Here is a 12,914-nt window from a genome sequence, read left to right as displayed (position 1 = left end):
AGCTCAGAGCCTGGAGCCTGCTTTGGAGTCTGTGTCTCCCTCTCTCTGCTCCTCCCCCCCGTCACTGTCTGTCTCTATCTGTCTCTCAAAAATGAATAAACATTAAAATTTTTTTTAATTACATGTGATTCTTTTTTTAATTTTTTTTTTCAATGTTTATTTATTTTTGGGACAGAGAGAGACAGAGCATGAACGGGGGAGGGGCAGAGAGAGAGGGAGACATAGAATCGGAAACAGGCTCCAGGCTCTGAGCCATCAGCCCAGAGCCCGACGCGGGGCTCGAACTCACGAACCGCGAGATCGTGACCTGGCTGAAGTCGGACGCTTAACCGACTGCGCCACCCAGGCGCCCCAATTACATGTGATTCTTAATATGATTTCTCTCTTTTTCTGCCTGGGTTCTGCCTGGAGTGAGTATCTTTCGGATATTATTTTTAGCTAATTTGTTGGAAGCTTGCAGTCCAACATGAAGAGAAACAGAGTGATCAGACTCACTAAATTTATCTGAAGCCTTACATCTGCAGTAATGTCTGATTACCCCGCATGAAGAAGCTCCAGTAAAACTCATTTAAATGACAGACTTTTGAAAAAATGTTTTCTCTTTAGGACTTGAGACAGGAGGCACTAAAAACAAAGCAAAACAAACAAAACCCACACCTGATCTCCTTGTCTTGCTTTCCCTGTCCCTGCATGGGGACAGGGGAGAGAGCCAGAAGGGGAAGACAGACTGGGGAAGGTGTTCTGACATGGCTTTGTCCTACTTGGTGCCCAGTGTCCTAAAATGGTGATCCCTGAAGCAGGACATGGCTGTCAGCTCCCTGTCACCACATCCTTTTTTTATACATATGGTTCTAGAGTGAGTAAGGATGAAAATGAGGCCCAGAATGAAAATCAGAGAAGCGCCACCCGAAATGTTTCAAGCCTGAAATAATGAACCTCTGTGTTTGTAAGAACTGCAACAGCACTAACAAACTATCCCTTGGGGGGCCTGGGATAGTCAGTTAAGTGTCCAACTTGGTTTTGGCTCAGGTCATGATCTTGCAGTTTGTGAGTTCAAGCCTCACGTCGGGCTCTGCACTGGCAGTGGGGAGACTGCTTGGGATCCACTCTCTCTCTCTCTGCCCCTCACCTGCTCGTTCGCGTGCTCTCTCTCTCTCTCTCTCTCAAAATGAATAAATAAATATATATAAAAACTATCCCCCGCCGAGCCGAGTCCCTAGGGAGGGAGGAAAAAGCTCACTTGGACCAGCTCTTGCTCATACCAAGAGGGCATCTTGAGGTACTTAGAGTGGGAAGGAGAGAGAAGTTCTCCTGTTTTATAAGTTGTCCAGGGCTGGAAGGCTATCCTAGAAATACAAGATTTTAGAGACTAAAAGTTCTCAACAGAAGACCTTGTTCAACCTTCTCATTTCACAAAGAAAAAAAGGGCTCTTCCCAAAGTTGAACAGAGTTAGCATTGACACGGGGATGAGAATCTGGGTGGGCATCCTGTCACCCTGAAAGATTTGTGTCCTAATTAATGCATAGAGACATCTTGGCTTCAAAAACTATAGGTATGTTTTTGACCCTTTTCCTGTTTTTCACAGATAACATTTGACAATAAGGCCCACAGTGGAAGGATTAAGATAAGCTTAGATAACGACATTTCCATCAGAGAATGTAAAGACTGGCACGTATCAGGATCAAGTAAGTGATGACTTTTACTAGTTTTCAAAATGGTTATTAAATAAAAGGGTTATTAAACTACTGGGATATGTGGAGCATCAAAGGGAACAACTGGAACATTGCCAAGTCCCTAATTCTCTGCAAATAGATCAACTTATTGTAGGTATCTGATGTTCCAGGCAACACATAAATTATTAGTACTTGAAATGACTTTTGCTGACTTCTACATGTGTCCTCACTGGCCCAGTTCTTACAAAAAAATGCACGCACCCCCCCCCCCCAGCAAAAAATCACATATACCCGACCTAATATTTATTGAGTGCTTGCTACATAAGGGCTTCCTCCTACATTTTAATATTTTAATTTTTATTATTTTTTTAAATGTGTATTTATCTTTGAGAGAGAGAGACAGAGGGTGAGCAGTAGAGGGGCAGAGAGAGAGGGAGACACAGAATCTGAAAAAGGCTCTAGGCTGTGAGCTGTCAGCACAGGGCCCGACGTGGGGCTTGAACTCATGGATTGTGAGATCATGACCTGAACTGAAGTTGGGTGCTTCACTGACTGAGCCACCCAGGCATCCCAGCGTTTTAATATTTTGAAACTATCCTTGAGATAGGCAGCATCCCTGTTTATGCAAATGAAGAAACTAAGGCTTAGAAGTGAATCTTGGTGCCCCTGGTCATACAGTGAGAGAGACATCAGGAAAGATTTGACCCTGAAGCATCCCTCACATTATATTTAGCTTCTATATAGGTTAAAAAGTAAACTACATGAAGAAAGGGTACATTCTTGGAAATATGGACATGAATTCAACTATAGACTGAGTACCACTGAGAATTTTGGGGCTGAACCAGAAAATGGACTGTAAAGAATTTATCTCATTTTCTAGCCCCTTTGGTACGTTGTGCTGGATTTAATGATTAGGTCCGGGATTCTCAGATTCTAGCAAGCAAAAGAGTCACACCAGCTCCCTGTAAGGCCGTCCCCGGGTCTGGGCTGGGGCCTAGGAATGTACAGGTCACCCTTACTCATGCCACACTTGGAAAATCATTGCTTTAGGGGTAACTACTGGTTGAGTCACAAAGGTCAGAAGCAGTAATGAGATATTAAGAATAAACGATATGGGGGCACCTGGGTGGCTGAGTCGGTTGCATGTTCGAATTCGGCTCAGGTCATGATCTCGCGGTTCGTGGGTTTGAGCCCCGTATTGGGCTCTGTGCTGACAGCTCCGAGCCTGGAGCCTGCATTAGATTCTGTGTCTCCCTCTCTCTCTCTGCCCCTCCCCTGTTCACACTCTGTTTCTCTCTCTCAAAAATAAGTAAATGTTGGGGCGCCTGGGTGGTGCAGTCGGTTAAGCGGCCGACTTCAGCCAGGTCACGATCTCGCAGTCTGTGAGTTCGAGCCCCGCGTCAGGCTCTGGGCTGATGGCTCAGAGCCTGGAGCCTGTTTCTGATTCTGTGTCTCCCTCTCTCTCTGCACCTCCCCCGTTCATGCTCTGTCTCTCTCTGTCCCAGAAATAAATAAAAACGTTGAAAAAAAAATTTAAAAAAAAATAAGTAAATGTTAAAAAATTTTTTTAAAATGACATGAAATTTCTTCATTCTAGTATTTTTTTCACTATTAGGTACTTCAAATATATGAGGCTCTTAAATCACAATTTTATTTCAATGACAAAACTGTTTATTTGAAACACAAAGTTGTTTTGTCATCTGTAAACATTGCAATACTTCTCCACAAACTTTAGAATAGGAAGCATGAGAGTATATGAAAGTATCTGGCGCAGGCTTTCTCTCAAATGCTTGTTTCTTAGTTTTTAAGCTTTTCTAAAGTAGATTTAGACATTTTAGTAACAATTAGATGCCCCTTGGCCAATATTAATGGGATGTTTTATTACTGAATTTTTTTTAATAGATTTTTTTTAAGTTTGAGAGAGAGAGCACACACGAGCTGGGGGTGGGGCATGGAGAGAGAGAGCCCGAGAGAGAGTGAGAGAGAGAATCCCAAGCAGGCTCTGCACTGTGAGTGCAGAGCCCAATGCAGGACTTGATCTCATGAACCACGAGATCATGGCCTGAGCCAAAATCAAGAGTCTGACGCTTAACCCACTGAGCCACCCCGGCGCCCCATTACCGAACTAGTCTAAGTGCTTGTTATTTTTTTTTTACCAGTAGGGGGCAGTCTTGTCACTCAGGTCTCACCTGAGACCTCCTGGCCCCTATCATGCTGTACGAATGAGCCTCTCCCCTCCATCACCCATACCAGCAGTGTGCTTCTTCTAGAGCTGTGGTTCTTGAGCTCTAGTGTCATCTGCAAGAGCTTGTGAAAATGCAGTTTCTGACTCAGCAGGTCTAGGGTGGGGCCAGAGTGCATTCCTAACAGTGCCCAAGGGATGCCACGCATCACTAACCTAGAGTGACAGAGGCTGGAGACAGACTACAAAGATTTGAATCCTGGTGCTGCCACCTGCTGGCTGCATCACCTTGGGCAAATTCCCCTGACCTCTGTGTGCCTCATTTTCTCACCTGTCCAGTGGGGATAATCACACCCCCGCTTCCTGAGGTTGCCGTGAGGATCAAATGAGGTAATACCTACAAAGTGCTTAGGACTATGGGTGGCGTAGCACTACCCGTTAGCTATGGTACTTTCTTTTCTTCACAGCACTTACTCCTGTCTGAAAGCATTTTGTTCATGTACCTTGTTTACATCCCTGCGTGTCTCCCAGCAGTAGAACAGAAGTTCCCCAAGGTCGGGGGCCTGTGTCGTTCACCACTTGTATCCTCAGCATCTAGAAAAACTGCCACACGGTGGGTTCTTGGTGAATATTCTATACCCAGATAGGTATGTTTTAATAGGGTGTGCAGGAAGGCTAACTGTATTAAGGACAAAAGACCAAAGGCTTATAATTAAAGATCTCTTATTGATGGCAGTCGTAATTTCCAAAAGGCCTTTTATTTTTTTTATTTTTTTTAATGTTTTATTTTATTTTTGAGAGACAGAGAGAGACAGCATGAGTGGGGGAGGAGCAGAGAGAGAGGGAGACATAGAATCCAAAGCAGGCTCCAGGCTCTGAGCTGTCAGCACAGAGCCCGATGCGGGGCTCGAACCCACAAACTGCGAGATCATGACCTGAGCCGAAGTCGGATGCCCAACCTACTGAGCCACCCAGGCACCCCCAAAAGAAGGCCTTTTAACTTTCTTTACATACTAATGGGAAGAACACTTACCAGGACCTTTTCTCTTTGTTGTCTTTGTGGAAAGAATGTCTGAATTATCTAAATTACTCTAAAAAGCAGTGTGAAGGGTTCAGATAAAATTTGAAAATGCTTCTGGGGCGCCTGGGTGGCGTAGTCGGTTAAGCGTCCGACTTCAGCCAGGTCACGATCTCGCGGTCCGTGAGTTCGAGCCCCGCATCGGGCTCTGGGCTGATGGCTCAGAGCCTGGAGCCTGTTTCTGATTCTGTGTCTCCCTCTCTCTCTGACCCTCCCTCGTTCATGCTCTGTCTCTCTCTGTCCCAAAAATAAATGGATGTTGAAAAAAAAATTTAAAAAAAATTTGAAAATGCTTCTGAAGGAAACAAAAAGACTTGAATCAATGGGAGACACATCATATTTTTGGACAAGAGATTTAACATCATGTATATGCCAATTCTCCCTAAATTAACTTATGAATGTGACATGATCCCCGCGCCGCCCCCCCCCGACCCTGCAAAAGTACCAGTAGGATTTTTATTGGAATTTAACAACCAGATCCTCAAGAATATATGGGGAAAAAAACCAAGTAAGAATAGCTAATAAAACACTAATGAGAGGTATTTGTCTTACGCATTAAAACACACAAAAACATCAAAAGGGTAAGATAAGGTACTTGAATACCTACAGTAATTTAATACCTGATAAAGATGTCATTGGGAATGAGATTTGCTCTTTTGATCGGCAAAAATAAAAGATATTTAATATACAGTGGTAGAGAAGACGTGGAGATGTGTGTAGGTATGTAAACTGGCATGATGTTTTTGAAGGGCAATTTCTTAGAATTTCTTTCTTAGAAATATGCATATGCCTTACCCCAACAATTTCACCTTTAGATATTCGTTCGCCTAAAGAATCATTTGCACCCATGCACAGAGAGGACTTGAAGAATTGTTTGTAGCAGGAAAAAACAGATTGCAACCTGAGTGTCTTTACAAAGAGTATACATCTATATTGTGGTATGCTATGCAGCAGTTAAAAGAAATGAGGCTAAAAATGAAAGAAAAAAAAAAAACAAGAAGTAGAGGTCACCATATGAATGTCCCACAGTATAAGCAGGTAATGCTTTTTCCTTCCAGTTCAGAAGAACACTCACTACATGATGATCTTTGATGCCTTTGTTATTCTGATATGCTTGGCTTCGTTAATCCTGTGCCTTCGATCTGTGATTACAGGACTTCAGCTTCAGCAGGTAGGGGTTGCTGTTTGCTAGGAATGCTGGGGAAATTGTGATTGACTGAGAAATTCACTGTGCCTCCCTCTTTCCCCTAAAGGAATTTGTCAATTTTTTCCTCCTCCATTACAAGAAGGAAGTTTCTGTTTCTGATCAAATGGAATTCGTCAATGGATGGTACATCATGATTATTATTAGTGACATATTGACAATTATTGGATCAATTTTGAAAATGGAAATCCAAGCTAAGGTAAAGTGGTTTTTGTTTTTGTTTTGTTTTGTTTTGTTTACTATTTATGCCATTGTTAGTATCAGATTGGCACTAATATTTTCTCGGAATGTGAGAATTTGCAGAGTAAATGGTTTCTTTCAAACATTGTGTTAAGTAAACTTAAAATCGATAACAGTAAGTTTCTTAAATCTAGTCAGGCAATCTCTTAGAGTTTTTCAAAGGTATATACAAGCCTCTGAGTCAGTCATTTGGGTACCTGGTAAAAATACTCCCATGTTACACTGATCAAATCTGAGCTCTAGGGGTGCGCCCGAGAATTCTCAGATGTCCCAAAGTAAAGAAGGTAAGAGATGGGTTTTTTTGTTGTTGTTTTCACAAGAAATGCTAGAATCTTCAACAACAACAAAAAGAGTAGGGCCCTGGGTGAAAGTGAAGCCAGGCTACCACTGTGTGAGTGATGACAGTTGCTGCCTTTTTCTTACTTTCCCCGTTGATAAGCTACAAGATTTTCCATTCTAAATTAGGATTAACCCAGCCTAGAAATCACCCTCCCCTCCCCCGCCACCGCCGCCAAAGCAAAAATCAAATTAAAAAAATCTGATACCGTTCAAACTGACCTTGTTCAAATTTATATTTTTCTAGCCCTGGCTTCAACTGAGTGTGAGGATGAGCCACCTGGGGAGTCTGCTGATTGAGATTCCCAGTCAGAGGCCCCATGTGCAATGGCTCAGATGAGATAGAAGCATACTTCTCCCTCATGTAATAGTCAGGGTGGGTTTTCCAGGTTGGCAACTCACTCAGCTCCACGCGGTCAGTCAGGGACCCACGTTCCTGCCACTGAGTTTCTCTGGAGCCCAAATTGTGCGGTTGATCCTGGGTCACCTCAGGAACAGGTTGCAGCCTGTGTGGGAAGGGAAGGGAAGGGCAACACGAGACGGCGGCACGGCGGTAGCTTTTCCAGTCTGAAAGCCTTGGTAGTCTTGGTAGTCTTTGTTCTTGTTCACATCCCACTGGAGAGCGTTTAGTCACATTTAACTGCAAGGGAGCTGGGGAAAACAGCCCAGGCATGTTCGCTCCTTGGAAGGAGCGAATGGATTTAGGATGATATGGAGTCCCTATCATTGGACTAGGGAACAAAAAGAAAGGAGCACAGGAGATATGCAGCAAATCTTTATTTTTACCAGCCTCAACTATCATTAACCTCATTGAGCTCTTAATGGTGTCCAGCAATCTTTTTTTACATTTTTCTAGGCTGTTCACTCCCCCATCTTTCAGATGATCGTTTCACGTTTTTATCTCTTCTGGAAACCCTAAAACCCCTGCCCCATCCTCACTGTCAATTGATGACCTTCTTTCCTAGTTCACAAAACCACAGATAAAAAAAAAAAAAAAAAAAAAAGAAAGAAAAATTCTACAAGGCTCCACTTCATTTATCTACCTGCCAACATCAGTGTCCATACACTCTGCTTTTTCTGTTTCTGTGGATATATTATTTTGGCTACTCTCCATGGCCAACCCCATGTGCCTCCCAGATGCCAAGTCCCCTCCCCCCCTTGCTTACCTAAGAACTTAGCTCCAGCTTTTCTTCTTCCTTTTCCCTATGCATCATCAGTTTCCCGTTCTCTACCGTGCCATTCCCAAAAGTATGTGTGTTCTTTTTCCTTTATAAGAGACAAAATCTCAACCTATTCTCTATCCAGCTACTTCCCTATTTTTTTGGCTCCCCTTTACATAGCAAAAGACCTTAAGCGTAGGTACCTTTGTTTCTAATTCTGTTCCTCCTATTCTCTGTTACATCTGCTCCAATCCGGCCGCCCTACCGCCCTACAGAAAATGTTCCTTCCGATGACCTCCAGTGTTGCTGAGTCCAATAATTCGTTATTTATCCTCATCTTGACCTATCAGCAGATTTTAACACTGCAAGCATTCCTTCTTTGTTGGCGCACTTTTCCCCTGAGCTATCACTTACATGGTTTCCATCCTAAATCACAGGCTGGTCTTCTGACTTCCTTTGCTGGTTCCTTCTCATCTCTCCAACCTATTAAAGTGACAAGGCCTCAAGGTGCAGTGTTTGGACATATTTTCTTTTCTGCCACGGTCTTGGTGCTCTCATCCTGTCCATGGCTTTAAATAGTACCTCTCTGCCGATGATTTCTGAATCTGTGTCTTCAGCTTGGAATTCTTCTCTGAACTCCAGTCTCAGATATTCAATTGTCACCTTCATATCTTCATTTGGACGTCTACTTGGCACCTCAAATTTAACATACTCTGTGGTGTACATATACAATGGAACACTACTTGGCAATGAAAATGAATGAAATCTTGCCATTTGCCACAATGTGGATAGAACCGGAGGGTATTATGCTAAGTGAAATAAGTCAGTCAGGGAAAGACAGATACCCTATGATTTCACTCATATGTGGAATTTGAGAAACATAATAGATGAATATCCGGGAAGGGAAGGAAAAACAAGATAAAAACACAGAGGGAAGCAAATGATAAGAGACTCTTAAATACAGAGAACAAGCTGAGGGTTGCTGGAGAGGAGGTGGGTGGGGGATGGGTTAATGGGTGATGGGCATTAAGAAGGGCACTTTTCGGGATGAGCACTGGTTGTCATATGTAAGAGATGAATCACTGGGTTCTACTCCTGAAGCTAAGACTACACTGTATGTTAACTAACTTGAATTAAAAACAAAACAAAACAAAAAACAGAACTCCCCAATTCTCAATCTCCACCTCCACAGGCCAAACCTGCTTCTTCATGGCTTTTTTAACTTCAGTTAATGGCAATCCTTTTCAAGTGCTTAAGACAAAAGCCATACATTTATCCTTGACTCTCTTCTTTGACTAATCCCTTCTTCCCTCCATCTAATCCAAGAGGAAATCCTATCAATCTACCTTTAAAAATCACCTCATCGCCTCTATCATTACTAGTCTGGTCCAAGCCACCATCAGCTCTCGTCTCTATCATTGCAATTGCCTTCTCACTCTTTGGACAGTCTGCTCTTAACCATAGCAGCCAAATGGTATCATATCCTGTTGAGAGCTTTCAAATCTCCCCAGCCTATCAGAGTAAAATACAAAGGTGTTAAATTACCCATGAGGCTCTAAACTACCTACCCCCTTACCTCTGTGACTCTGTACTCTCCCCCATTGCTCACTGCAGCTGGACTCTCCATCTTTTGAGGCACCCTCCTGCTATGGGGCCTTTGCATTTGCTTGTCTCTGTGCCTGGAACACTCCTCTCCTAGCTTTTTGCTTGGCTTGCACTCTCTCACTCCCCTCAGGTCTTTGTTCAAATGCAACTCCTTTTAAAATGCAACCCTGGAGGCATTCTTTTTCCCCTCCCCTGAATTTTCTTCTCAGCACTTACTATCAGCTAATGTATTGAGAGTTTCATTAATTTATTTATATTATCTCTCCCCTCTCCCACCGCTAGAATGCAAGCTTCCGGAAAGAAGGAAATTTTGTCTCTCTGTTCACTTCTTTGTCCTTAGCACCTAGAACACTGCCTGATTGATTTCTATTACCCACCCCCCCAACCAAATATTTTTTGTCCCAATGAATTTCTGTTACATAATCTGGTTATTTTTTTCCACTCTGTTTTAGAGTCTAACAAGTTATGACGTCTGTAGCATACTTCTTGGGACTTCCACCATGCTCGTGTGGCTCGGAGTCGTTCGATACCTCGGTTTCTTTCAGAAGTACAACGTAAGGATTCCATGGATCTCCATGCTGTTGGTATTTCTGTCTTTCAGAGTTATTGCACTGCTTTGGCTGAGGGACAAGGGGATTCTAACAGCCTCTCTTACTTTCCTAGCTCCTTATTCTGACCCTTCAGGCAGCGCTGCCCAATGTCATCAGGTTCTGTTGCTGTGCCGCAATGATTTATTTAGGCTATTGCTTCTGTGGATGGATTGTGCTGGGGCCTTACCATGATAAGGTACCAATAAACAACGTTTCCCTGTTACTATCAAGCTCCTAAAATAGTGCCAGTTATTCTTTTAAAATGAGCTCCTTCTATTTTGTGATTCAGCCTGAAAATGTCGAAGGTCGTATATCTGGTGCCATGTTTGTGAACTGGTAAGGTGTGACCAACTTGAGAGAATAATTGATTCACTCAGCTACTTCACCTCCTTTTGTGGACTATATCAGATAATTATGTCTTTTTTTATTTTATTTTATTTATTAATTTTTTTTTACCACCTATGAGGTCAAGATAAGTCAACTTGATTCATCAATATAAAGAGTCAGCTTTTGGGGTGCCTGGGTGGCTCAGTCGGTTAAACGTCGACTTCAGCTCAGGTCATGATCTCACGGTCCGTGAGTTCGAGCCCCACGTCGGGCTCTGGGCTGATGGCTCGGAGCCTGGAGCCTGCTTCCGATTCTGTGTCTCCCTCTCTCTCTGCCCCTCCCCCGTTCATGCTCTGTCTCAAAAATAAATAAATGTTAAAAAAAATTTTTTTTAAATAAAGAGTCAGCTTTTTAGGCAAGACTTTTGGAAATGTGATTTTATTAAAAAGGGAGTATAGGGAGGAACTTGAAGAAATCTATGCATTTTTTTTTTTGTTACCAGAGTCAGTCCTGATTATAATACCGTTATCCCAAATGGAATGAACTTTAAAATGAGAAGTATGAGCATGCATGGTTAGGACTTGGGTATCTCTGCATAAGTGTTTCTAGGATCTCTTTCCATGTAGGCAGGGGGAAAGGTCAGACTTGACTCAGAAAAGCGCTGAGGGTGCAAATCAGCAGCTTCAATTCAGGCTGCTCCCCTTAAGGGGAGCACAAAGAAGGAGCTGCTTGTTCAGGAAAAACAGTAGGCATTATACAGGTTGCGTGTATCACATAGCAGATGCTTGTAGTTACTGCAGGCTAACTACATAGTTTACAAGGATACCTGGTCCATTATTTTTTAGTATAGTGTCATGAACAATCTCCAGTGGGAAGGAATGTGAAATAAAGTGAACTTTTTCTCTTTTCTTTTTCCAGTTCCGTTCTCTGAACATGGTCTCCGAGTGCCTTTTCTCTCTGATAAATGGAGATGATATGTTTGCCACATTTGCAAAAATGCAACAAAAAAGTTATTTGGTCTGGTTGTTTAGCAGAATTTACCTCTACTCATTCATCAGTCTCTTTATATATATGATTTTAAGTCTTTTCATTGCGCTGATCACTGATACATATGAAACAATTAAGGTAGGTTCATCAAGAGCTTAAGTAGCAGCATTTTTCCAGAACTTGTAGAATGGCAATAAAATATGGTACCTAAGAGGGAGGAGAACAGCTAGAATGTTAATTTTTTCAAGGTGGAAAAGAAAGACTTCAGTTGTAGATATTGAGAAACAGAAATGAAGAATTGGAATTTGTAGAATATTTTAGGTTTTGTCTCTAAGTAATTGTGCTTTTTTTTCAAACGAGATTTCTAAACTCGTATTAGAATTATAAAGACCAGTAGGCATTGGGTAAGTGAAACATACGGCATTTCAAAATTTGATGGGGACCATTTAAAATCCAATTTTCATAAAGAAAAATTAACCTCCTGGTTTGGAGTGTACTGTGACTGAACCCAGACTCTTGGCAAGGACCTGCCTGGGACTATCCTGAGGCCTGATCTCCAGAAGAGTGAGGGGATTGATATGTCACGTGCTAGCCATGTAAGCTTTATATGTGTTAGAAAAACTGATTTGAAAAGCTATTATTTATATTGTCCCTCACATGGGATATTTTAAAAGTTATTTTGAGCCCTTTGAAATATGGAAAAGCAGGCTAAACGTCTCTATATTTATTTAAATTTCTAATAACCTTATACTATTAGGTATACCATTGACATAGACACTTCCACTTGCGGACTTTCTGGGTATGAGAAGGGGTACTGAAACATGATATCATATAAATGGCCCCGGGGATAAAGAGAGGGTTAGTAGGAGTTGATGAGTTGATAATTATGAATACCTTGCTTGTGAAGCCAGGGCCATGACTTCATTTTTTACTGACTTAGATTTCAGAAACTGATTGTCTTTATTAATACTTGCTTGGCAGATGTGTGCTTAGAGTCACCAAGGCCACTGAGAAAGAATATAGTTGTACCTGTCTAAATCCTGCCCCACTGTGCTCTAAAAATTCACTGCCTTCAGCTCTTCATGCAGAGAACTATATGTTATTCAAGGGTGGTAGCCAAGGTCTCAAAGGTAGTAATGTTAGTTAACAACTCTTGATGATCCAAGTCTGAGACTCACAGTTTAGGTGTTTACCTTTTTCCATGGGCCCAAAGCACCTGTCAGGTGGGCAAGTGATGGCTGATCCTCTCTGGTCAGGAAATGCTCTAGAGATCTTAGACCCTGAACTGATGTTAGTACAAGACCCTTAAACCTGTCTGTCTGAAAGAGAGACTCCCAAAGGGTATATAGAATGGATTCTTCCTGGAAGGATGGCTCAGACTCAGATTCAGCATGCTCATTTTGGATTGAGCCAGACCCATAAAAGAGATCCCAGGAGGACACTGCAGAATTCTAGACTGACTTTTCCTTAGCTAAACCTAAGAATGTCTCTAGAGGCTACATCTCCCTGAAAATACTTGAAAGTGACTGAA

General features: G+C 42.3%; 1 protein-coding gene across 1 annotated transcript in view; it reads left to right on the top strand.

Moving 5' to 3' along the window:
* MCOLN3 (mucolipin TRP cation channel 3) overlaps window positions 1–12,914 on the top strand; it is a 32,169-nt gene that overhangs the window by 18,495 nt on the left and 760 nt on the right. Inside the window, exons 7-12 of the mRNA XM_045478092.1 lie at window positions 1,587–1,686; window positions 5,993–6,105; window positions 6,188–6,337; window positions 9,932–10,033; window positions 10,143–10,265; window positions 11,315–11,521. Coding sequence (XP_045334048.1) covers window positions 1,587–1,686; window positions 5,993–6,105; window positions 6,188–6,337; window positions 9,932–10,033; window positions 10,143–10,265; window positions 11,315–11,521 — 795 coding nt within the window. The remainder of the gene's footprint in view (window positions 1–1,586; window positions 1,687–5,992; window positions 6,106–6,187; window positions 6,338–9,931; window positions 10,034–10,142; window positions 10,266–11,314; window positions 11,522–12,914) is intronic.

Source organism: Leopardus geoffroyi, chromosome C1 (assembly GCF_018350155.1).
Source record: "Leopardus geoffroyi isolate Oge1 chromosome C1, O.geoffroyi_Oge1_pat1.0, whole genome shotgun sequence".
Classification (NCBI taxonomy): domain Eukaryota; kingdom Metazoa; phylum Chordata; class Mammalia; order Carnivora; family Felidae; genus Leopardus; species Leopardus geoffroyi.
The sequence above is the reverse complement of the archived record's forward strand: the minus strand, read 5'-3'. Positions and strand labels throughout refer to the sequence as shown.